The sequence below is a fragment of the Schistocerca piceifrons genome, chromosome 9, assembly GCF_021461385.2.
Source record: "Schistocerca piceifrons isolate TAMUIC-IGC-003096 chromosome 9, iqSchPice1.1, whole genome shotgun sequence".
Lineage (NCBI taxonomy): Eukaryota > Metazoa > Arthropoda > Insecta > Orthoptera > Acrididae > Schistocerca > Schistocerca piceifrons.
The window spans coordinates 204,544,669-204,569,803 of record NC_060146.1 but is presented as its reverse complement, the minus strand read 5'-3'; the positions used below and the strand labels follow the sequence as shown (position 1 = coordinate 204,569,803).

At 42.9% G+C, this 25,135-nt stretch overlaps 1 protein-coding gene across 1 annotated transcript in view; it reads left to right on the top strand.

Annotated features, from left to right (window-relative positions):
• LOC124717377 (protein PALS1-like) overlaps window positions 1–25,135 on the top strand; it is a 550,527-nt gene that overhangs the window by 321,808 nt on the left and 203,584 nt on the right. The window contains exon 3 of the mRNA XM_047244219.1: window positions 20,702–20,975. Coding sequence (XP_047100175.1) covers window positions 20,702–20,975 — 274 coding nt within the window. The remainder of the gene's footprint in view (window positions 1–20,701; window positions 20,976–25,135) is intronic.

Below are 25,135 nucleotides of genomic sequence, written 5' to 3'. Positions count from 1 at the left end.
TACAAAATATAGACACTACTAGTTTCGGCAAATAGCTACAATATTCATACCTGACAAAATCCAGAACAAAGCTTCGTACAGGTATAAAACAAAACCATTCGTGAACTTCGAGTAACATGTAGTTGTCTAAAATAAGTGCATGTAAGTTGCACGTATTGCTAGGCGCAGTCTGATGTTTGGTGATACTGAAACGTCCCCTTGGAAAAAATTATGAAGGTCTGTGCTGGTAAACTTGTACATTATTTGATTTTCAAACAGCTGAGCCAAACTCAACGTACTCAAACAGTTTTCTCTTTACTTATTCTGATCATCACTAAACTGACACACAATATTTTTTCTGCGCAACGCAATCTGACTTTCAATAATCCCTACAAAAGAATGGCCCTGAGTAAAAATAACCTATACCTTTCATGAATCACTTACCTCACAAAAATCTTCGTTACTCGAACTACTGCAATATAGCGAGCGCCAATACTGCCAGCTGAATAAAAGATTCTAACTACTGAATGCACTAACTACTGATAGGCATAGTTAGCAAATGAAAGATTTAGATAGAGCAAACGATGTATTTACCTTAACAACGTTCAAAAGTCATCATATATATAAATTCATGACCTCCGTCGTTACAAATTTCCTTTCTGTGGCGGACACACGTCCAGATCGTCCGCTTATAGTAACCTCTCAAATTTCTGGCCTCTCTCTCTCTCTCTCTCTCTCTCTCTCTCTCTCTCTCTCTCTCTCTCTCTCTGCACATCCACCAGTGCTGGCGGCAGGACAGTCAGTGATTTTCATGCAGAGCGCTATGTGGCGTTACCAACATAAAAACCTATACAGCCTACTTACAATACATACGAATTTTTGTAGCCAAGATTGCGTGTTGAAACCCTTTTATTTCCTCAGAGACCAGCTTCAACAAAGTCTAGCTGTCATATTCGGATCTTGGGGAAATATTATTACTGTTCCTGAATCGCTCAACCATAACTAGAGTCAGTCCGAAGATGACGACAAGGCTCTGTCGAAACAGGCCATTGAGGAAACAAAAGAAAGAACTATATTTTTTATATATCTGTACGAAGATTTGTAACGGATTTTATTAAATCTGAAGGTGGTTGCTATTTCCCGGAAACGGTAATGTGAATATTTTTAGTATGATTAAGAGACCGTAACGTAATAAATTATTACACAAACTTTATTACATCTTTTCCATAATAGTATATAGAAGGACTTGGAAGAGCAGTTGAACGGAATGGACAGTGTCGTGAAAGGAGGATATAAGATGAACATCAACAAAAGCAAAACGAGGATAATGGAATGTAGTCGAATTAAATCGGGTGATGCTGAGCGTATTAGATTAGAAAATTAGACGCTTAAAGTAGTAAATGAGTTTTGCTATTTGAGGAGCAAAATAACTGATGATGGTCGAAGTAGAGAGGATAGAAAATGTAGACTGGCAATAGCAAGGAAAGCGTTCCTGAAGAAGAAAAATTTGTTAACATCGAGTATAGATTTAAATGTCAGGAAGTCGTTTCTGAAAGTATTTGTATGGAGTGTGGCCATGTATGGAAGGGATCGGTTGGTAGGACATGTCCTGAGACATCGAGGGATCACAAATTTAGTATTCGAGGGCAGCATGGAGGGTAAAAATCGTAGAGGAAGACCAAGAGATGAATACACTAAGCAGATTCAGAAGGATGTAGGTTGCAGTAGTTACTGGGAGATGAAGAAGCTTGCACAGGATAGAGTAGCATAGAGAGCTGCATCAAACCAGTCTCAGGACTGAAGACCGCAACAACAACAACAACAATATAGAATGCTTTCTAACCGAGAAAACGAAACTAGCAGAACAGAGCAGCAAGTAATATTTCATGAAAACTTATCAGTTGGTTTTACGGTGGCGTGCTGAGAGGTAATGCATCCGAATTTTTTCGTGTGAAAACTCCTATCTGCATAATCAGTTCGTGATAGTGCTGAGCCGGCCGTTGTGTCCGAGTGGTTCTAGGCGCTTCAGTCTGGAACCGCGCGACCGCAGGTTCGAATCCTGCCTCGGCCATGGATGTGTGTGATGTCCTTAGGTCAGTTTGGTTTAGGTATTTCTGAGTTCTAGGGGACTGATGACTTAATATGTTAAGTCCCATATTGCTCAGAGCCATTTGAACTATTTTTGATATTGCTGAGTAACAGTCACACAATAATTTTTAAATGATTACACCGCCATTTGACTAAATTGTTGTTTATTTAATAACTAGCTAGGTTTCGGCCTTTTATGCCATTTGCAAGTGATTGAGTTTTTGTCGTTAACATACATTGCAGAACATCAAGGTCAAAATTGACTATAAATTATGGGAAGTATTGGCTCCCCACTAAATGCAAGATGTAAAATCGCCATCTTGTAAAATATCAGTAAATACTAATGGGAGCACGTCATATTTAATAAAAACTGGTTTACTTTGGTATATGAAAGATGAACACATGTCCTTGATTCGAATAATTCACTATCAATACGACTCAAGGACATGTGTTCATCTTTTATATTCCAAGGTAAACCAGTTTTTATTAAATATGACGTGCCTCCACTATTATTTAGTGATCTTCCTACAAGATGGTGATTTTTACATCTGGAATTTCGCAAGGAGCCAATATTTTTCTTAATTTATGGCCAATTTTGAGCTTGATGTCCTGCAATATATGTTAATGACATAAAGTCAAACACTTAAAAATGGCATAAAAGGCCGAGACCTGGGTCGTAATTAAGAGGAGGTTTACTATCTTTGGCCCGAAAAAAGCATGTTCTTTGATAATTTTTTTCTCGGGATGTGTTATAGATATAAATGTCAAATTTTGGTCAAAATGTTTATTAATATATCCTCTACAAACTGGAATTTTTTCGACCGGAAACGTCGAAGAGCAAAGGCGGAAGTGCCGTCGGAACGAAATAAATTTTCGATGTAAACCTCCACGCGCGATATGTCACAGGTCAGCCGGCTCGTCTGAAATCAAAATTGAGTTGACGTTAGCCCAGTATATAAGATTCTTCAGGAGTTGTACCTCGCATAAGTTATTTGGACCATAGGAAACAAAATGGCGACCATTTGAAAAAAAAGGGTTTTTTCATCGATTTTTCGACTTCGTCGGCCAAGTAAAAATATTTAGTAGTTGATAGATCGGAATAAAAGTGGTACAACTCGGAGGCACTTTAGTTAGCTTCGTCGGAAACAAAGAATCATGCCAATCGGTTCAGTAGATTTAAAGTTACCATACCGCGCGATAAAAATAAGTCATTTCGAGAAAAACGCGTTTGAAGTTTTGACTGCATATAAATGCAGTATTATGTAACTAACGTACAATCTGCTATTCCGGGTCCATAAACTTGTCCTTCCTCTTCCTCACAGAGGGCGTTCTGCTCGATCTGGGCCATCCTGCGCTGCTCCAGAGCCGCTCGTACGGCCGGTGACAAGCGGATTTCGGCCGCTTGACTCCGATGGTCGTCCGAATGCTTTGCGAACTGCGACGAATCGAGTCCCAGGGTGACGTCCATCGTTGTCACGGTCTTCAGAATTACTGAATACCCTTCGTTGAATCTGCTCACAGCCAGGAAAGTCGCAATGTCTACAGTCTTTGCACCATAATGCAAATGCTTGGGGGCTAACTTCAAAACCCGGCCGGAGTGGCCGTGCAGTTCTAGGCGCTACAGTCTGCAACCGAGCGATCGCTACGGTCGCAGGTTCGAATCCTGCCTCGGGCATGGATGTGTGTGATGTCCTTAGGTTAGTTAGGTTTAATTAGTTCTAAGTTCTAGGCGACTGATGACCTTAGAAGTTCAGTCGCATAGTGCTCAGAGCCATTTGAACAAAAAAAAAAAAAAAAATTAACTTCGAAACACACGCGTTCAAGCTTTCATTTGAATTCTGTGTGTTTCTTCCCAAGCACCGGTACAATAACTTGCTCTCCGAAAGCAAAAAAACTGTTGCGTGGAAAATGCCGATTTCAGGCAGGAGCATTTTTTTTATTCAACCGCGAATAACAAACATTTTCGTTCCGTATTCGGAAAAACCGTTTCAGGGGTGGATTCTAAACACTTTTATGGATCCAAAAATGCAATTAAAAAAAATCGATTTTTTCAACCGAAAGATAGTAAACCTCCCCTTAAACAAACAACAATACAGTGAAAAGGCGGTGTGTTCATTTAAAAATCATGTTTACATATTTGCCCCCTCTGCCGCCAGAGGGCCCGGATTGTAGCGTGTAGCCTATGGCGGTGTGTAACGTAACGATGTCGGCGCGTGAGAAACAGAACGCGGCAATCAAATTTCGAACTAGCAGGGTTCGTCCCCAGGCGAGCACGGTCTCCTTCAGCACGACAATGCCAGACCGCGCGCGGTTGCCGCTACGTCTGCAATAATCTGACGCCTCGCCTTCCCTGTCATCCATCATCCTCCATAGAGTTCGGGTTTTGCCCCATCCGATTTTCAACTCCTTCCAAAACTTAAAGAACTCTTCGGGGACACCACAGTGATGAAGCGGGGCGAGCAGAGGCAAGGTTGTGGCTGCGTCGAACATTCTACAGTGACGGCACCGACAAACTGGGCTCCCGCTGGGAGAAATGTGTTCGTCGCCAGAGTGGCTATGTTGAAAAACCAATATGTAGACACGAAGAATAAAGATGTGCCATCTTATAATAACGTTTGTTTTATGTAAAAAGCTTTAAGAGTTTTCACGCAAAAAATTCGGAGGCGTTACTTTCCAGGATACCCTCGTAGATACACAGAAACATGCTTTACACTTTGGGTAAACGTAATAGTTGATTTTGTTTTGTGTTTCGATAACTGTAACACTTTCTGTTAACACGATGAAGGAATAAGCAGTAGTAAACGGACTGTTATGCAAACTTCGACTGTGAATTCTGATGAAACGTTAAACTGTGGGAACCATAGAGAAACATAATGCTAGATTTGGTTTACACGCCGTCACCAGGTTGTTTCCAGCTGCGGTACATGAATGGAAGAGAACAGAAGGCTTTGAGATGTGGTGTTACAAAAGGGTGTTGCAAGTTATGTGGGCCGATAAGGTAAAGAATGAGGAAGTTCTCCGCAGAATCGGCAAGGAAAGGAACTTAGGGAAAACACTGACAAGATGAAAGGAGAGGATGATAGGACAAGACATCACGGAATGACTTCCATGGTACACTGTAAAGGGTGAGAACGGCAGGAGAAGGCAGAGATTGAAATATGTGCAGCACATACTTGAGGACGTAGGTTTGCAAGTACTGCTCTCGGATGAAGTAGTAAGAGTGAGTTCAGGTGTGCCGCAGGGGAGTGTCGTAGGACCGTTACTATTCACAATATATATAAATGACCTTGTGGATAACAGCGGAAGTTCACTGAGGCTTTTTGTGGATGATGCGTTAGTATATCGAGAGGTTGTAACAAGGGAAAATTGTACTGACATGCAGGAGGATCTGCAACGAATTGACGCATGGTGCCGGGAGTGGCAATTGAATCTCAATGTAGACAAGTGTGCTGCGAATACACAGAAAGAAAGATCCCTTATCATTTAGCTACAATATAGTAGGTCAGCAACTGGGAGCAGTTAATTCCATAAATGATGTGGCAGTAGACATTAGGAGTGATTTAAAATGGAATGACCATATAAAATTAATCGTCGGTAAAGCAGATGCCAGACTGAGATTCATTGGAAGAATCCTAAGGAAATGCAGTCCGAAATCAAGGGAAGTATGTTACAGTACACTTGTTCGCCCACTTCTCGAATACTGCTCAGCAGTGTGGGATCCGTATCAGATAGGGTTGATAGAAGAGATAGAGAAGATCCAACGGCGAGCAACGCGTTTCGTTACAGGATCATTTAGTAATCGCGAAAGCGTTACGGAGATGATAGATAAACTCCAGTGGAAGACTCTGCAAGAGAGACGCTCAGTAGCTCGGTGCGGGCTTTTGTTGAAGTTTCGAGAACACACCTTCACCGAGGAGTCAATCAGTATATTGCTCCCTCCTACGTATATCTCGCGAAGAGACCATGAGGATAAAATGAGAAAGATTAGAGCCCACACAGAGGCATACCGACAATCTTTCTTTCCACGAACAATACCGCATCCGACCAGTCAAAAGACTGGTGACTGAGAGAAATGCTACCTAAATTCTTGATCGCCGATAAGACCAACCAAATGCGACGGTACAAAAATTATAAAATAAAATATGAATGCTGTTTCTAAATTGTTTGTTTGTTTAGTTTTTAAGCCCCCCCCCCCCCCCCCCACACACACACACGACTGCACGAAGTATTAATTGAAACACGAGTTCCTGGGTTTTGCAACGCGTTGTGGAATTTTTTTGGTCTGGCTACACTAATATGTAAGGGGCCAGCCAACCGCATATGTCGCATTTACTGTGAAAATCTTGAGCGAAACTAAAAAATACACGCAAGCAGAAATACGCAGTGGAAAATAATGTTCACAAGTCACGGTATTTTATGATTTAACAAAAGTAGAAATTATTCACTGTTTCTTTGACACGGTATAAGCTTAATAATTGTTTATTACTGAACTAAAGTGCGACTGCTCGGAAACTTGAAGCAACCCAGAGCAATATCTCGCGTCCATCGTCATGTGAACATCCGGTAAAATCTCGTAAATTAACCAAAGTTCACTCAGCGTACGTTTTGAAATTAGGGTTCCACATTCTTATTTTCGAACTACTTTGGTGTGACGTAACAAGTGCCGGACTGCTATTGAAATTGCTCGCCAATGTTTTATACAGTTTTAGACTTCAGATACCTATTTTAAAAATTGTTTGTGTTAATATTTGCTGTAAATGTCACTTATTAGTGGATTTTCATTCATCTCAATCTTTCTTCTCGTATTTTTGATTCGAGTGGTGTGTTACTCGCGAGTATGCTTACGTCGTTCATCGAAGTCGCAGCGGTGTGTTTACATTTCGCGGCGTGCGGTTGTAGCTGTAGCAGCTATAAAGCTAAGTAATTACAAAGTTGTTTGTGCACTGTATGCGAATATTAAATTTAGTACTTTTCAGTCTTTCATCCAAATATTAGCAGCGTGTTTACATTTCGCGGAGTGCAGTTGCAGCTGTAGTGGTTCTTAAGTTGTGACGAAGTTGTTTGTGCGCTGTTATTAGGTTATTAAATTTAGTAGTTTTCGTCGGTGTCTTGTGCTGTTACTGGTGAAATAACTGTTTAATAAACTTTCACCCACTGTTTTCTATAGAGTAGCTTGCGCGTTGAAGTCATTTAGCAAATTTAATACTGTAGTTTTCAGCTGACGTTTGTAGTGAAATATTTCAGTACAATTTCCGTTCACGGTGTTTAATTTCGTTGAATGTTCCAGTGGTATCTTGGTTTTTGTTTTTGTTTTAGATAAGTAATTGTGTTAAGTTTTTGTGGTATTGGTATTCGTCGTGGTTTAGTAGTATTAATAAAAGTAGTTGCTTTCTTAGTAGGGAGGGAAATTCGAGGTCACTGTTGTTAAATTTTTTTATCTTAAATATCTTTGTGACTAATGCCCTTTTGGCATATTTATTATTTTATAAATGACGTATAAGTACTGCCAGTCTTTTACGATGATTCCGTACTTTTACCCTATCATACATTTTTAGTCATAATTCTGTGATCATGTTATAGAATATAGACTATTCTTTGATTTAAATTCTGAGGAAGACACTACTAGCAGTGTTGAAACCAGGTTAATTTGTTAAAAATAGTGACCGAGGACGGTTTTTCTTTCAGATGTCACTATTGTTAGTTCTTCAAATAGTTCTACTTTTGTAATTGAACATAGGTAACGCAGATGTATAGTTGTTTCAGTAACTTTAAACATTTTACCATGAGTGAAAAGAGTGGGCTTTGTCGTAGGTTTGTGAGTAGTGGGTTAAGGTTTGAGATTTGTTCAAAGTATTTTCATTGGCGGGGGTGCAATGGGGAAACCAGTGATCATTCTAGCGTGATCCTCTCTTCCCCCCTTGGAAACGCAGAATTGAGTTGATAGAGGACTAGGAGCGTAACATCCGGGCCCCTCACTTACAGTTACAAAAAGCAAAGGAGGTCCCAGATAGGTTGACGAGGGTAAAGGGCGCTTGGGAATGGGAACCGGCAGTTGGTAAGAAGGCAGCTAGGAGGAAGAGATGTTGAGACAGTTGTACTTTGCGTATAACCAATAGATTGTCAGAGTTTAGTGGAGAGGAGCCTCTTGTAGGTGTAGGAAACATTCAGCAGTTAGGAGGCCTATGTCAGTTGCAAAGTGTAGCAGAAAGGAGGAGGTTCTGCTGCTAGGTAGTTCGCATGGCAGAGGTGTGAGCCAGCAGTTGCAGGAAGTGTTGGGGAGCGAGTAACAGGTCACCAGCCTTGTGAAACCTAGTGCAGGGTTGGCTTAGGTGACTGTTAACATAGGGGAATTATGTAGGAATTTTACGAAAGAGGATCAGTTAGTGATTGTGGGCGGTGCTGGGAATAGTCTTGATTGGGACGGGGAGTATGATGTAGGTGGTGAGCTGGTAAAGATAGCTCCTCAAACTGGTGGCACCAATTTGCACTTGATGCAACCGTTTGAGCGTCATGATCGGCCTAGTCTTAATGCTCCTGTTAGGCGCGTTAATATGGGCCTGGGGAAGGCAATGATGGCGGAGGGCATGGTTCACATTGCAGTGGTACCAGCTGAGTCTATCAATAGATCGGGTTTCACTGGGCATCGCTTGCATCTCAGTAGGTATGGGAAAGGGAGGCTGGCAAAACTTAAGGGCGGCAGTGTGGTGGCAGGTGTGGGATCACTCATGGGAAAATTCCTGTCCTAGTTGGCGTTGCAGCTGTACCTTTTTAGATTGAAGTCGGCTCATAGGTATCCATGCTTAAAGGAAGTCTCTCTAACAAAGGAATCGCCTTCAGAGGAGGCCAGACACCCAAGTACTGAAGGAATTAGCATATTTCATCAAGAGATGTTAAAGGTAGTGAACTGCTTATAGATGTTGACTCTGACTAAATGGTATATCGCAGCAACTCTGAAATAATTTGACAGTCAGAGGCTTCCTTTACCAGGATACAGATTAGCTGGCTGTTCTTCGAGGAGTTGGGTGGGTGGGAGTGGGGGAGTGGCTATGTACGTAAAAAAAAAAAAAAAAAAAGTATTCCGTCTGAGTTCGTAGATGTATCTCGGCACTGCACCGAACAGGTATTCGATTGTTGCGCTGGGGCAGTTGAATTTAGTGAAACTAAATTCTAATTGTTGTTGTTTATAGGTCCCCCAACTCTGACTTCAGAGCATTTCTTTTCAAGCTGGAGGGGTTCTTGGTTCACTTTCTACGAAGTACCAAAAATTAGTTACATGTGGTGACTTCAATATTAACTTTGTATGTGATTGTGCAAGAAAAAGGATGTAAGAAGATCTCCTGAATACATAATATCTGATGTAGATGGTGTTTTTTTCCAACTAGGGTGTAGGAGAACAGTAGCACAGCAATAGACAATATTTTAATTCATTCTTCGTTACAAAATGGGCATTCTAGTAATAAAAGGGCGAATGGCCTTCCACACCATAATGCACAAAGTTTAACACTAAAAGGTTTTTATACTCAAACGACTGTTATATATAATTACAAAGTATCTAGGAAAGCTAACCCACCGGCAATAGAGTGTTTCTTAAACCTCGTTAAGGGAGAGGAATGACTTGGTGTTTATAGTGCCGATAACATAGATGACAAATATAATGCTTTGCTTAACACATTTCTCATGCTCTTTGAAAGTAGCTTTCCATTAGAACGTTCTAAACAGGGTACTAGTAGTAAAAGGCAGCGCGGGCGGCTGACTAGTGGGATAAGGATGTCATGTAGAATAAAGTGACAATTATATCAAAATGTTAGAAGTAGTCACATACGAGATACAGAAGCCCATCACAAGCAGTATTGTAAGGTGTTTAAAATGTTATTAGGAAGGAAAAGAGTATGTGGCACGCGAATAGAATAGCTAATTCACAGGAAATGTCTGATCAGCAGCGCAAGGTCGACGATATAAAGTCATTTCGCAGTAAAAATATTTATGTTACTGATACGTCAGATATATCTACAGTATTTAACAATCACTTTCTGAAAGTTCCCCCCCCTCCCCCCCCCCCCCCCCCAAGTACTAAACTGATGATCCCTTGAGGCCTCGCCGGCCGGGTGACCGAGCGGTTCTAGGTGCTACAGTCTGGAACCGCGCGACCGCTACGGTCGCAGGTTCGAATCCTGTCTCGGGCATGGATGTGAATGATGTCCTTAGGTTAGTTAGGTTTAAGTAGTTCTAAGGTCTAGTGGACTGATGACCTCAGAAGTTAAGTCGCATAGTGCTCAGAGGCATTTGTACCATTTTGAACCTTGAGGCCTCAGAATGTGTCCTACCAACTGATCCCTTCTCCTAGTCAGGTTATGTCAGAAATTTCTCTTCTCCCCAATTCATTTCAGTGCCTCCTCATTAGTTACGTGATCTACCCATCTAATCTTCAGCATCCTCCTGTAGTACCACATTTCAAAAGCTTCTATTCTCTTCTTGTCTACACTGTTTATCGTCCATGTTTCACTTTCATACATGACTATAGTCCATACAAATACTTTCAGAAAGGACTTCGAGAAACATAAATCTATACTCGATATTAACAAATTTCTCTTCATCAGAAATGCTTTCCTTACCATAGCCAGTCTACATTTTATATCTTCCCTACTTCGACCATCATCAGTTGTTATGCATTCCAAATAGCAAAACTCGTCTACTACTTCAAATATCTCATTTCCTAATCTAACGCTATCAGCATCGCCTGATTTAATTCGACTACATTCAGTTATCCTCGTTTTTTTTATGTTCGTCTTATATTCTCTTTTCAAGACCCTGCCCAATGGCTCTTCCAAGTCCTTTGCTGTCTCTGACAGAGTTACAATGTCATCGGCAAACCTCAGAGTTTTTATTTCTTCTACCTGGATTTTAATCTTATTCCAAAATTTTCTTTTGTTTCCTTTGCTGCTTGCTCAATATACAGATTGAATAACATCGGGGATAGGATACAATCTTGTCTCACTCCCTTCTCAACCACTACTTCAGTTTCATGCCCCACGAAACTTACAACTGCCATCTGGTTTCTGTACACATTGTAAATAGCCTTTCACTCCCCTTGCTTAACTCCTACTACCTGTTGACTTTGAAAGAGTCTTGCAGTCAACAGTGTCAAAAGCTTTCTCTAAGTCTACAAACGCTATAGTCGTATGTTTGCATTTCCTTAACCTACCTGGTATGCGAAATCGTAGCGTCTGTACTGCCTCGCTTGTTCCTGCTTTTTTCTGGAATCCAAAAAGTGATAGTTCGGTAATTTTCACACCTGTCAGCACCTGCTTTCTTTGAAATGGGTATTATTGTATTCTTCTTGAAGTCTGAGGGTATTTCGCTCGTCTCATACATTTTTGTCACCAGATGGAAGAGTTTTGTCATTACTGGCTCTTCCAAGGCGATCAGTAGGTCTAACGCGATGTCTACTCCCGGGGCCTTGTTTCGACTGAAGTCTTTCAGTGCTCTGCCACATCTCCAATCACATTTTCATCTACGCCCCCCTCCGTTTCCGTAATATTGCCCTCAATTATATCTCCCTTGTATAGACCCTTACCCCTTGTGATATATGCCTCTACATCCTTACATTGGCCTTCTAAACATTACCACTTAGCCATACTGCACTTCCTGTCGATCTAGTTCTTAGACGTTTGTATTCACTTTCGCCAGCTTCATTTGTAGCATTTTTAAATTCCTTGCTTTCATTAATTGTATCTGTCTTACCGAAGGATTTCTACTAGCCCTCATCCTTTTAACTACTTGATCCTCTGCTGCCTTCACTACTTCATCCCTAAAAGCTACCCATTCTTCTTCTACTGTATTTCTTTCCCCTGTTCTTGTCAATCGCCCCCTAATGCTCCCTCTGAAACATTCTACAGTCTCTGGTTCTTTCAGTTTATGGAGGTCCCATCTCCTCATCTCCATAAATTCCTACCATTTTACAGTTTCTTCTGTTTTAATCTGCAGTTCATAACCAATAAATTGTGGTTAGAGTCCACATCTTCCTCTGGAAATGTCTTAACATTTAAAACCTTGTTCGAAATCTCTGTCTCACCATTATACAATCAGTCTGAAACCTTTCCGTGTATCCACGTCCCTTCCACGTATACAACCTTGTTTCGTAATTCTTAAACCAAGTATTAGCAACGATTAAGTTATGCTTTTGCAGAACTCTACCAGGCGGCTTGCTCTTTCATTCCTTTCCCCCAGTCCTTATTCACCGGTTACTTTTTCTTCTTTTCCTTTTGCTACTATCGAATTCTAGACCCCGTGATTATTAAATTTCCGTCTCCCTTGAGTATCTAAATAATTTCTTTTATCTCAGCATACATTTCCTCGGGCTCCTCCTCCTCTGCTGAGCTAGTTGGCATATAAACTTGTACTACTGTGGTGGGCGGGGTTTCGTGTCTATCTTGGCTACAATAATGCTTTCACTCTGCTGTTCATAGTAGCTTACACGTGTTCCTACTTTTTTATTTATTATTAAACCTACTCCTGCATCCTGCATTGATTTTGTATTTATAATCTTGTATTTACCTGACCAGAAGTCCTGTTTCTCCCGCCACCGAATTTCACTAGTTCCCACTACATCTAACTTTAACCTATTCATTTCCCTCTTTAAATCTTATATCGTAGAAAGCCAGTTTTGATTCTCCTAATAACATCGTCCCCCTGAATAGTCCCCGCCCGGAGATCGGAATGGGGGACTATTTTTCCTCCGGAATATTTTACCCAAGGGGACGCCATCATCATTTAACCATACAGTAAAGCTGCATGCCCTCGGGAAAAATTACGGCTGTAGTTTCCCCTTGCTTTCAGCCGTTCGCTGTGCCAGCACAGCAAGGCCGTTTTGGTTGACGTTCCAAGGACAGGACAGTCCATCATCCAGACTGTTGTCCCTACAACTGCTGAAAAGGCTGCTGCCCGTCTTCAGGAACCACACGTTTGTCTGGCCTCTAAACAGATACCCCTCCGTTGTGGTTGCACCTACGGTACGGCTATCTGTATCGCTGATGCACGCAAGCCTCCCCACCAACGGCAAGGTCCATGGTGGGAGGGGTGGAGAACGTACTGGGTTCCTTTACTTGTAATGTCTTTGAGCCACTCACATATCCCGAAACCTGTTCCATATCCTCGTAGCTTCGTTGACAGCCTGCAGGGGGGCACTGTGTCAAACGCTTATCGGAAATACGGAAATATGGAATCTGCCTGTTGCCCTTCGTATCGTGACGAAAGGGCGAGTAGATTTTCACACCAGCGATGCTTTCCGAATCCAGGCTGATTTGTAGACTGTAAGTTCAAATGGCTCTGAGCACTATGGGACTTAACATCTGAGGTCATCAGTCCCCTAGAACTTAGAACTACTTAAACCTAACTAACCTAAGGACATCACACACATCCATGCCCGGGGCAGAATTCGAACCTGCGACCGTAGCGGTCTCGCGGTTCCAGACTGTAGCGCCTACAACCGCTCGGTCACCTCGGCCGGCGACTGTAGGCAGAAGCTCTTCCGTCTCAAGGAAATTTATTGTACTCGAAATGAGAATATGCTCAATAATTCTGCAGTATGCGAACGTTAAGGATACGAGTCTGTAATTATGCGGGTCCGCTCTTTTACCTTTCCCATATGCAGGAGTCACATGCGCCTTTTTGCAGTCGCTTGGGACTTTGCTCTGGGCGAGAGATTCGCGATAAATGCAATCTAATTAAGAGACCAGTGCCGTAGAGTGCTCTTTGTGGAATTGAACTGGGATTCCATCCGGGCCTGACGACATTGGTTTTCAACTCTTTCAATTGATTCGCGACTCGAGGGATGACTACTCCTGTGTCCTTCTTTCCTTTTCACTTTATCGACTGCTAACTAGGTGTTTTTAATGGGAGAGAGACAGGTCGCTAAAGGCGTACTGCGTGCTCGTGATGCTCGTTTTCCAAGCCAGTGGTCTAAATCTGACTCTTGACAGTCATATGAGTGCTGCAGGGGACTGATTAGCAGTATAGAAGAATTTGGATCTCGCCCGTCGCTACAACAGCTCCAGCGATGGACGAGAAGGAACGTTTCGAGTGTACGCCAGTTAATCATAATGTCTGGCAAAATAATAAGTAAGCAAAATTCGAAAACAAAATAGAAATTCAACATGGGATCAAGTCTAAAAATGTCTCAAATAGATAGTTTGAGTGTTTAAATCAAACTCAAGAGACATTTTCTCAGGAAACTTGCAAGAGGAACATGCACATACACGAGGGGGCAATGAAATGAAAGCGAGGCAGATGGAAAAATGTAAGCTAATTCTTTATTGTTTCAAAAGTAATCGCCGCAACTATTATTACAAGTATCCCACTGTGAGGCAAGAGGTCAATGCCTTCATGGAGAAATGTTTGCTGTTGCCTACGAAACCAAGATTTTACCCAGGCGACCACCTCTTCGTCCGAAGCAAATCGACGGCCACCAGCGTCTTTCATCAGGGCTGCAACCGTAGGTCGGTTAGTTGGTTTGAGGGGGTTGAAGGGACCAGATTACAAAGGCCATTGGTCCCTGCAAAAGTAGGGAAATCGCTTGGGGGAAGACGGGGACTGTATGGAGGTGTAAGGATTCCGCAGCGAAAATGATGCAGCGTAGTCCCAACAACCTTGGCAACACGTAGACCCGCCCACACCTCTTACACATCCACCTCTCCACGTGCCATTTCCTTATTTTTGCAGTTTTGAGAAGACACGTTCGTGACCGTCGATTTAGTTCGTGGTTTCGTAGGCAACCGCAAACTGTTTCCCATGAAGACACTGATCACCTGTCTCTCAGCGAGAAACGTGTATTAACAGTTGCGGCGATTACTTTTCGATTAATAAAGTTTACCTACCTTTATTCATCTGTGTCGTTTTCATCTGACTGCCCCGAATACAGAACGTTTGGTGTAAAATTTAGAGAATCCCTTGAAATATCGACAGCTGGAAATTAATTTCCACTAAAGACAAACTTAGCCTCGGTCAAGATCGTTTTCCCAGAAGCGATCAAGCACGTTTAACCATTATCTTCGGTTCTGTCGTATAAAATGGATCGTTCGACGCTTAGAAAAATATTTGGACTGGATGTGACGCCGCAAAAGCGCAAAATGGTTTTTGCGTGATCATTTTTTCCGGTATCCATTCTGTTACAGGCAGGCATACGTCGTCATGTTTGAGCTGAGAAGAGGTCTTTATTCCTCACTCTTTCCATCTTATCTTCAGCACCTTCCTGCAGCACCACATTTCAAACACCTGTAATTCGTCTTTCGCACAGTCCATGTACACGTACCAGTACACAACAGTGCTCCAAATGCAGTTTTTGAGAAATCACTTTCTGGTGGCAAATTGAGACTCACAGTGGTCACATTTTCGGATGTTAGCAACAGTTTGTCTTGGAGGACGGCAAAAGATTCCCGCTCGGCCATTTCACGTTAATGCCGTAAGATTGCTCCAGAACTCGTAGCTCCATATCGGTTGAGTTGCGTGATTCCAGCGGCGCCCTTACACACACACACACATACACACACACACACACAGTCTCATTAGCGTGCTTCACTTGCTCTTTTTTTTTACCGCTGGTTGATCGGTGCACTCGCGTGAGTGGAGGTTGTACCGCGTGCCAGGAAAAGCAAAAGCTGTCCCCCCACCCCAGAACGACGTGTTTTATTTCCGGCTTCACGTGGGTCATTGACGTCCTCGCGTGTGGATCCCGCCCGGATACAGGGAACGTGTGTGTGTGTGTGTGTGTTAGGGAAGGGGGGTGGGCGAGGGAGGGGAGAGAACATTCATTCATTCGTCAGCTCAGGCTGTAATCGATTTACTGACACTGTTAGCCTGTGACAGCTTACAAGTAGAACACAAGCAAGTGAATCGAGCGCAGGAAAGTTCTATAGCAAAAGTGAAATTTCTTATACAGGCAACTCACATTTATAAGTGGCAGTGGCTGTTGTTGCTGTTGTCGTCTTTGTGCACAGTCCGGACACTGGTTTGATGCAGCTATGCACGCTAGTCTAGGCAGTACAAGCCTCTTCATCTCTGAATTACCGCAGCGACCTACAGGGTCACAATAATTGAACTGTATGGGAAAAAACGTAAATTAGTTACAAACTACGGCCTGTACATACATCATTCGACATGTAAACGTCACTACAGATATTCGGATTTAGGTTATGACACGTTCGATATGCCTGGCATCATTGGCGATGATGTGGCTCAGACGAATAACGAAATTTGCATGACCCGCTGAAGTGTCGGAACATCGATGCTGTTGATGACCTCCTGAATGGCTGTTTTCAGCTCAGCAATGGTTTTGGGGTTACTGCTGTGCACCTTGTATTTAATATAGCCCCGCAAAAGCGAGTCGCATGTGTTCAGATCCGGAGAATATCGTGGTCAATCGAGGCCCATGACAGTGGCCTCTGGGTACCCCAGAGCCAGAATGCAGTCCCCAAAGTATTCCTCCAGGACATCAAACACACTCCTGCTTCGATGGGGCCGAACTCAGTCTTGCATGAATCACATCTTGTCGACATTACGGCGACTTTGGATAATGGGGATGAAATAATCTTCGAAAACCTTCACGTTCCGTTCGGTAGTCACCGTGCCATCAAAGGATATCGCACGGATCATTCCGTGACTGGAAACTGCACGCCACACAGTCACCCGTTGAGGGTGAAGACACTTCTCGATAGCGAAATGCGGATTCTCAGTCCCTCAAATGCCCCAGTTCTGCTGATTGACAAATCCATCCAAATGAAAGTGGGCTTCGTCGCTAAACCAAACCACGGATGCAAATACTAACACTAATTCCCATCATACCCCGCGGCCGACTGTGCAGTTTGAACGTCCTGACGCAAACCGTTCAGAAGTTACGACGATTTTATTTCAGTCAGTTCAATAGCTGTCACCCTGTACATACCTTTCAACCTTCTTGCTGTAATCTATCTGAGGTCCCTTTGTACAGTTTTCACCCCCCGTGAGTTCCCTCCACTACCATACTGACGACTGCTTCATGCCACAGACTGTCCCCTGTCATCCGATCAGTTCATTTAGTCAGCTTATCCCACAATTTTTTACCGATTATTTTCAATACAATCTTACAATCTTATTAGTTACTCGAGCTACGAATCTAATCTTCGTCATTCTTCTGCAGCACCACACTTTAAAAGCATCCGTTCTCTTCTTGTCTGAACTACTTATCGTCTACAACTCTACACACTAGACAAATACTTCCAGAAAAGTCTGGCAAAAAGTTAAATTTATATTCAGTATTAACCACCTCATAAAAGCTCATTTTGATATTGCAATTCTGCATTCTATATCCTCGTTACTTCTTTCACCACCACCACCACCACCACCACCACCATCATCATCATGTTATTCTACTCCACAAGTATCAGAACTTACCCACTACTGTTAGTAGTCCATTACTTCAATAATTTCTTCAGCATAATCTGCTTCAATTCGAATTTTGTTGAACATCTCATATCCTCCTCTCAAGATACTATCCGTTCCCTTCAACTGCTCTTCCAAGTCCCTAGCCGCCTCTGACGGATTTACGATATCAACAGCAAGCCTCAGAGTTTTTATTTCTTCTCCATGAACTTTAATTCCCTTTACACATATCTCCTAGCCTTCCTTTAGAGCTTTCTCAGTTTACAGATTAAATAAAGTCGGAGATACGCTACAGTCCTGTGTAATCTCAACTGCTGCTGCCCGTTTATGTGCTTCGAGTTTTTTTATAACTGTAGTCTGGTTTCTGTATAGTTTATGAATGACCCTTACATCTTTCATTTTATCCCTGCTACCTTCAGAATTTCGAAAAGTGAATTCCAGTCAACATTGTCAATAGCTTTGTGTAAGTCTACAAACAAAGTTTGTCTTCCTGTAACATGTCTTCAATGCAAGCAGAACCAGACCGCTCAATGGCTCATTATTCCTTGACCCAATAAAAAATCTTTTTTTTTGTTTGTTTGAGGGTTTTGTTAAATTTTGTCTCGTTACTTTAGAATTACAAACATTAATATATATTTTGTAAATAAAAGTCCGACAATTGTCTGTGTTTCGGTATTTTTATCCCGTATGTCAAAAATCCGAAAATTCGAAATACGTACAATCGACGATCTTTTTATTCGTGCAATGTATATCTTTCACTGCCTCTATGTGGCATATTAAACAGTTATAGATTCGTTAAAACTAAAAGCTATTGTGTTTGACGCGATTGGTTTAGGTAGGTACCTGTCTTCGTTGGGCGTATTGGCTGTTATCTCATTCCGCCTTGATATTGATGACCACTGTTCTACATTGTATTCACTCTGGGTTATAGTCCACTGCTAAGAGAAGTGGAGGTTGTACACACTGTCAATACTTCAAAAAATTTTAGTTTTCGTGTGTTAAAAGCTGAAGCAAGAATCGGTGTGAGAGGAAATACTCTAGGAGAGATCACTTGTGACTAATGCCTATATTGATAAAAACCTGCATTAATTGCTGTTTAGGTGAAGGTGGCAGAAGCAAGTTCGGAATACTAACAGTACTTTTGGCGATCTGCAGTCGTGAAGATGTTACTGGAAGTAGAGGTCACCAGTGAAGACTCTGTATGGTGGACGTTGAGAGGCTGGATTGTCTGGTGAGGGACTTACTCCCTCTGTCTGTCGCGAGAAATTAACTTTTGTTAATCATAGTTTCTAATTATAAGACTATGAACTACGTAAAACAACTAAAATCAGTTACAAATAAAAGGGTTAGGTGCACCAGCTGTAGTACTGTAATACACGTACAGTTTTATTGGTTTTATTTCTACCAACGTCTCAAATTTGGCAGTGCCTAGATTGGTTGACGTCACTAATTCGCCGCGCGGGATTAGCCGAGCGGTCTGAGGCGTTGCAGTCATGGACTGTGCGGCTGGTCCCGACGGAGGTTTGAGTCCTCCCTCGGGTATGGGTGTGTAGTGTTTGTCCTTACGATAATTTAGGTTAAGTAGTGTGTAAACTTAGGGACTGTGATGGGCTTAACAGTTAAGTCCCCTAAGATTTCACACACATTTGAACATTTTTTTTTTTTGGTCACTAATTCCAAAACAACTGCCAGCTTTCCATCAACAGTGATCTGCCCTCCCTATTAATAAGTAGCTCAGGGTAGTTTGCACGGGTGTTGGACTTTCATTCGAAGAAAACGTTGGGGAGATTTACGCCATTGCGTAAAGTGGTCACTTGTTGTTCAAAATTTATTACATTGACGCGTTTCGGGCGCATCTCATGATCAGAACGTCAAAAAGACGAGTCTTCAAACAAAGTACGTAGTTACCTGTCCCACTCCCCAGCATCAGTACTCAACGGATCATCAGGCACTCACCTGACCATCAGGTGAGAACCGATGCTGAACACTGATCCATGTGACTACATACTTTGTACGAAGACTTGTCTTTTTGATATGCTGATGATGGGCAGTGCCCGAAACCAGTCAATGTAATAAATTTTGAACAACAAGGTATCAGAATGAGATTTTCACTCTGCAGCGGAGTGTGCGCTGATAACTTTCTGGCAGATTAAAACTGTGTGCCGGACCGAGACTCGAACTCGGGACCTTTGCCTTTCGCGGCAAGTGCTGTACCATCTGAGCTACCCAAGCACGACTCACGACCCGTCTTCACAGCTTCAGTTCTGCCAGTACCTCGTCTCCTACCTTCCAAACTTTACAGAAGCTCTCCTGCGAACCATTTATTCCCCACTCTTGACTACAAAACCCTATTTTTCAACATAATCTTCCTTGAATGCGACGGCCTTACGCCACCATACTGGGAGGGCCTGTACATCTACAACTACCTACAAGTAGATACTCCGCAAGCAACCGTAAGGTGCGTCGCGGAGGGTACCCTGCCAAATAGAGCGAGAGAAAAACGACTGTCTGTACGCCTCCGTATGACCCCTAATTACTTGTATCTTATCTTCGTGGTCCTTATGCGCGGTGTATGTTGGTGGGAGCAGAATCGTTCGGCAGTCAGCTTCAAATACCGATTTTCTATATTTTCTCAGCATTGTTTCCCGAAAACAACGCCGCCTTTCCTCCAAGTATTTCCGTTTGTGCTCCTGGAAGAACTTCTGTGAAGTTTGGAAGGTAGTAGACGAGGTACTGGCAGAATTGAAGCTGTGAAGACGGGTCGTGAGTCGTGCTTGGGTAGCTCAGATGGCAGAGCACTTGCCCGCGAAAGGTAAAGCTCCCGAGTTCGAGTTTTGGTCCGCACACAATTTTAATCTGCGAGAAAGTTTCAACAAGTGATCAGTTTATTCTAAGGACCTATATAGAATTGGCGTAACTCTCCTCAAATTTATGTCACGGTTGTAGGCCTCCGGCGCGACTTTATATCGGACCCCAAGGGGAACCCTCGTAGGCCAATATTTACGGAAATGTTGTGGAGTACTTGATTGCCACGTGGTGCTCGGCTGACCCTTCAAGTGGCATCTCCCTGGTGGCGGCTGGGTTTAAGGGGTCGGGCTTCCCCACCACGTAAAGCTGACGGAGGCGAGCACAGTTGAGCCCAGTTAACTTGCTATCGTCCCTCCCTTCACTGGTCTGGTCCAGCCTGTACCACGGCTCTGAGACGCGCCGCCGTCTGTTGCAGGCACCGAGACTCGTCGGAGCTGTCGTCGAAGAAGGCGGCGGCGTCGGCGTCGGCGTCGGCGGACGACCTGCTGGCGTCCCAGCAGCTCCAGCAGCAGCAGCAGGCCGACCTGGAGCTGGAACTGGCCGCCATGGACGACGGCGCCCCCCACCGCGAGATGGCCGTCGACGTGCCCGACAGCTTCGTGGCGCGCACCAAGACACCGCCCAGATACCCGCCGCCCAGGCCGCGCTCCCACCAGGTCAGCCACACTTGGCATCTTGTTGTTGTTGCTGTTCTTGTGGTCTTCAGTCCTGAGGCTCGTTTGATGCAGCTTTCCATGATACCCTATCCTGTACGAACTTCATCTCCCAGTACATACTGCAGCCTTTTTTTTTCTTTTTTTTTTTTATCGCTCTACTGACTGGTTTGTTGCGGCCCGCCACGAATTCCTTTCCTGCGCTAACCTCTTCATCTCAGGGTAGCGCTTGCAACCTACGTCCTCAATTATTTGCTTGACGTATTCCAATCTCTGTCTTCCTCTACAGTGTTTGCCCACTACAGCTCCCTCTAGTTCCATCGAAGTCATTCCCTCACGTCTTAGCAAATGTCCTATCATCCTGTCCCTTCTCCTTATCAGTGTTTTCCACATATTCCTTTCCTCTCCGATTCTGCGTAGAACCTCCTCATTCCTTACCTTATCAGTCCACCTAATTTTCAACATTCGTTTATAGCAACACATCTCAAATGGTTCGATTCTGTTCTGTTCCGGTTTTCCCACAGTCCATGTTTCACTACCATACAATGCTGGTCTCCAGACGTACATCCTCAGAAATTTCTTCCTCAAATCAAGGCCGGTATTTGATATTAGTAGACTTCTCTTGGCCAGAAATGCCTTTTTTGCCATAGCGAGTCAGCTTTTGATGTCCTCCTTGCTCCGTCCGTCATTGGTTATTTTACTGCCTAGGTAGCAGAATTCTTTAACTTCATTGACTTCGTGACCATCAATCCTGATGTTAAGTTTCTCGCTGTTCTCATTTCTACTACTTCTCATTACCTTCGTCTTTCTCCGATTTACTCTCAAACCATACTGTGTACTCATTAGACTGTTCATTCCGTTCAGCAGATCATTTAATTCTTCTTCACTTTCACTCAGGATAGCAATGTCATCAGCGAATCGTATCATTGATATCCTTTCACCTTGTATTTTAATTCCACTCCTGAACGTTTCTTTTATTTCCATCATTACTTCCTCGATGTAGAGATTGAAGAGTAGGGGCGAAAGGCCTTGTCTTACACCCTTCTTAATACGAGCACTTCGTTCTTGATCGTCCACTCTTATTATTCCCTCTTGGTTGTTGTACATATTGTATATGACCCGTCTCTCCCTATAGCTTACCCCTACTTTTTTCAGAATCTCGAAAAGCTTCCACCATTTTATATTGAACGCTTTTTCCAGGTCGACAAATCCTATGAAAGTGTCCTGATTTTTCTCTAGCCTTGCTTCCATTATTAGCCGTAACGTCAGAATTGCCTCTCTCGTCCCTTTACTTTTCCTAAAGCCAAACTGACCGTCACCTAGCCCATTCTCAATTTTCTTTTCCATTCTTCTGTATATTATTCTTGTAAGCAGCTTCGATGCATGAGCTGTTAAGCTGATTGTGCGATAATTCTCGCACTTGTCAGCTCTTGCCGTCTTCGGAATTGTGTGGATGATGCTTTTCCGAAAGTCAGATGGTATGTCGCCAGACTCTTATATTCTACACACCAACGTGAATAGTCGTTTTGTTGCCACTTCCCCCAATGATTTTAGAAATTCTGATGGAATGCTATCTATCCCTTCTGCCTTATTTGACCGTAAGTCCTCCAAAGCTCTTATAAATTCCGATTCTAATACTGGATCCCCTATTTCTTCTAAATCGGCTCCTGTTTCTTCTTCTATCACATCAGACAAATCTTCACCCTCATAGAGGCTTTCAATGTATTCTTTCCACCTATCTGCTCTCTCCTCTGCATTTAACAGTGGAATTCCCGTTGCACTCTTAATGTTACCACCGTTGCTTTCAATGTCACCAAAGGTTGTTTTGACTTTCCTGTATGCTGAGTCTGTCCTTCCGACAATCAAATACTTTTCGATGTCTTCACATTTTTCCTGCAGCCATTTCTTATTAGCTTCCCTGCACTTCCTATTTATTTCATTCCTCAGCGATTTGTACTTCTGTATTCCTGGTTTTCCCGGAACATGTTTGTACTTCCTCCTTTCATCAATCAACTGAATCATTTCTTCTCTTACCCATGGTTTCTTCGCAGCTACCTTCTTTGTACCTATGTTTTCCTTCCCAAATTCTGTGATGGCCCTTTTTAGAGATGTCCATTCCTCTTCAACTGTACTGCCTACTGAGCTATTCCTTATTGCTGTATCTATAGCGTTAGAGAACTTCAAACGTATCTCGTCATTCCTTAGTACTTCCTTATCCCACTTCTTTGCGTATTGATTCTTCCTGACTAATGTCTTGAACTTCAGCCTACTCTTCATCATTACTATATTGTGATCTGAGTCTATATCTGCTCCTGGGTGCGCCTTACAATCCAGTATCTGATTTCGGAATCTGTCTGACCATGATGTAATCTAATTGAAATCTTCCCGTATCTCCCGGCCTTTTCCAAGTATACCTCCTCCTCTTGTGATTCTTGAACAGGGTATTCGCTATTACTAGCTGAAATTTGTTACAGAACTAAATTAGTCTTTCTCCTCTTTCATTCCTTGTCCCAAGCCCATATTCTCCTGTAACCTTTTCTTCTACTCGTTCCCCTACAACTGCATTCCAGTCGCCCATGACTATTAGATTTTCGTCCCCCTTTACATACTGCATTACCCTTTCAATATCCTCATACACTTTATCTGTTCATCTTCAGCTTGCGACGTCGGCATGTATACCTGAACTATCGTTGTCGGTGTTGGTCTGCTGTCGATTCTGATTAGAACAACCCGGTCACTGAACTGTTCTCAGTAACACACCCTCTGCCCTACCTTCCTATTCATAACGAATCCTACACCTGTTATACCATTTTCTGCTGCTGTTGATATTACCCGATACTCATCTGACCAGAAATCCTTGTCTTCCTTCACTTCACTTCACTTTACTGACCCCTACTATATCTAGATTGAGCCTTTGCATTTCTCTTTTCAGATTTTCTTGTTTCCCTGCCACGTTCAAGCTTCTGACATTCCACGCCCCGACTCGTAGAACGTTATCCTTTCGTTGATTATTCAATCTTTTTCTCGTGGTAACCTCCCCCTTGGCAGTCCCCTCACGGAGATCCGAATGGGGGACTATTCTGGAATCTTTTGCCAATGGAGAGATCGTCATGACACTTCTTCAGTTACAGACCACATGTCCTGTGGATACACGTTACGTGTCTTGAATGCAGTGGTTTCCATTGCCTTCTGCATCCTCATGTCGTTGATCATTGCTGATTCTTCCGCCTTTAGGGGCAATTTCCCACCCCTAGCACAAGAGAGTGCCCTGAACCTCTATCTGCTCCTCCGCCCTCTTTGACAAGGCCGTTGGCAGAATGAGACTGACTTCTTATGCCGGAAGTCTTCGGCCGCCAATGCTGATTTTTTTATCAAAATTTAGGCAGTGGCGGAGATCGAACCCGGGACCGAAGATGTTTTGATTATGAATCAAAGACGCCACCCCTAGACCACGGGTACTCTGCAGCCTACATCATTCTGAATCTGCTTAGTGTATTTATCTCTCGGTCTCCCTCTACGATTTTTACCATCCACGCTGCCCTCCAATGCTAAATTTGTGATCCGTTGATGCCTCAGAACATGTCCTACCAACCGATCCCTTCTTCTAGTCAAGTTGTGCCACAAACTCCTCTTCTCCCCAATTCTGTTCAATCCCACCTCATTAGTTATGTGATCTACCCATCTAATCTTCAGCATTCTTCTGTAGCACCACATTTCAAAAGCTTCTATTCTCTTCCTGTCCAAACTATTTATGGTCCATGTTTCACTTCCCGTCTACCCGACGGGAGGCCCTAGCCACACGACATTTCCATTTATTTTCCATACATGGTTACACTCCATACAAATACTTTCAGAAACGACTTCCGCACACTTAAATCTATACTCGATGTCAACAAATTTCTCTTCTTCAGAAACTCTTTCCTTGCCATTGCCAGTTTACATTTTATGTCCTCTCTACTTCGACCGTCATCAGTTATTTTGCTGCCCAAATAGCAAAACTCATTTAGTTCTTTAAGTATCTCATTTCGTAATCTGATTCCCTCAGCATCACCCGATTTATTTCGAATACATTCCATTATCCTCGTTGTGCTTTTGTTGATGTTCATCTTACAGCTTCCTTTCAAGACACTGTCCATTCCGTTCAACTGCTCTTCCAAGTCCTTTGCTGTCTCTGACAGAATTACAATATCATCGGC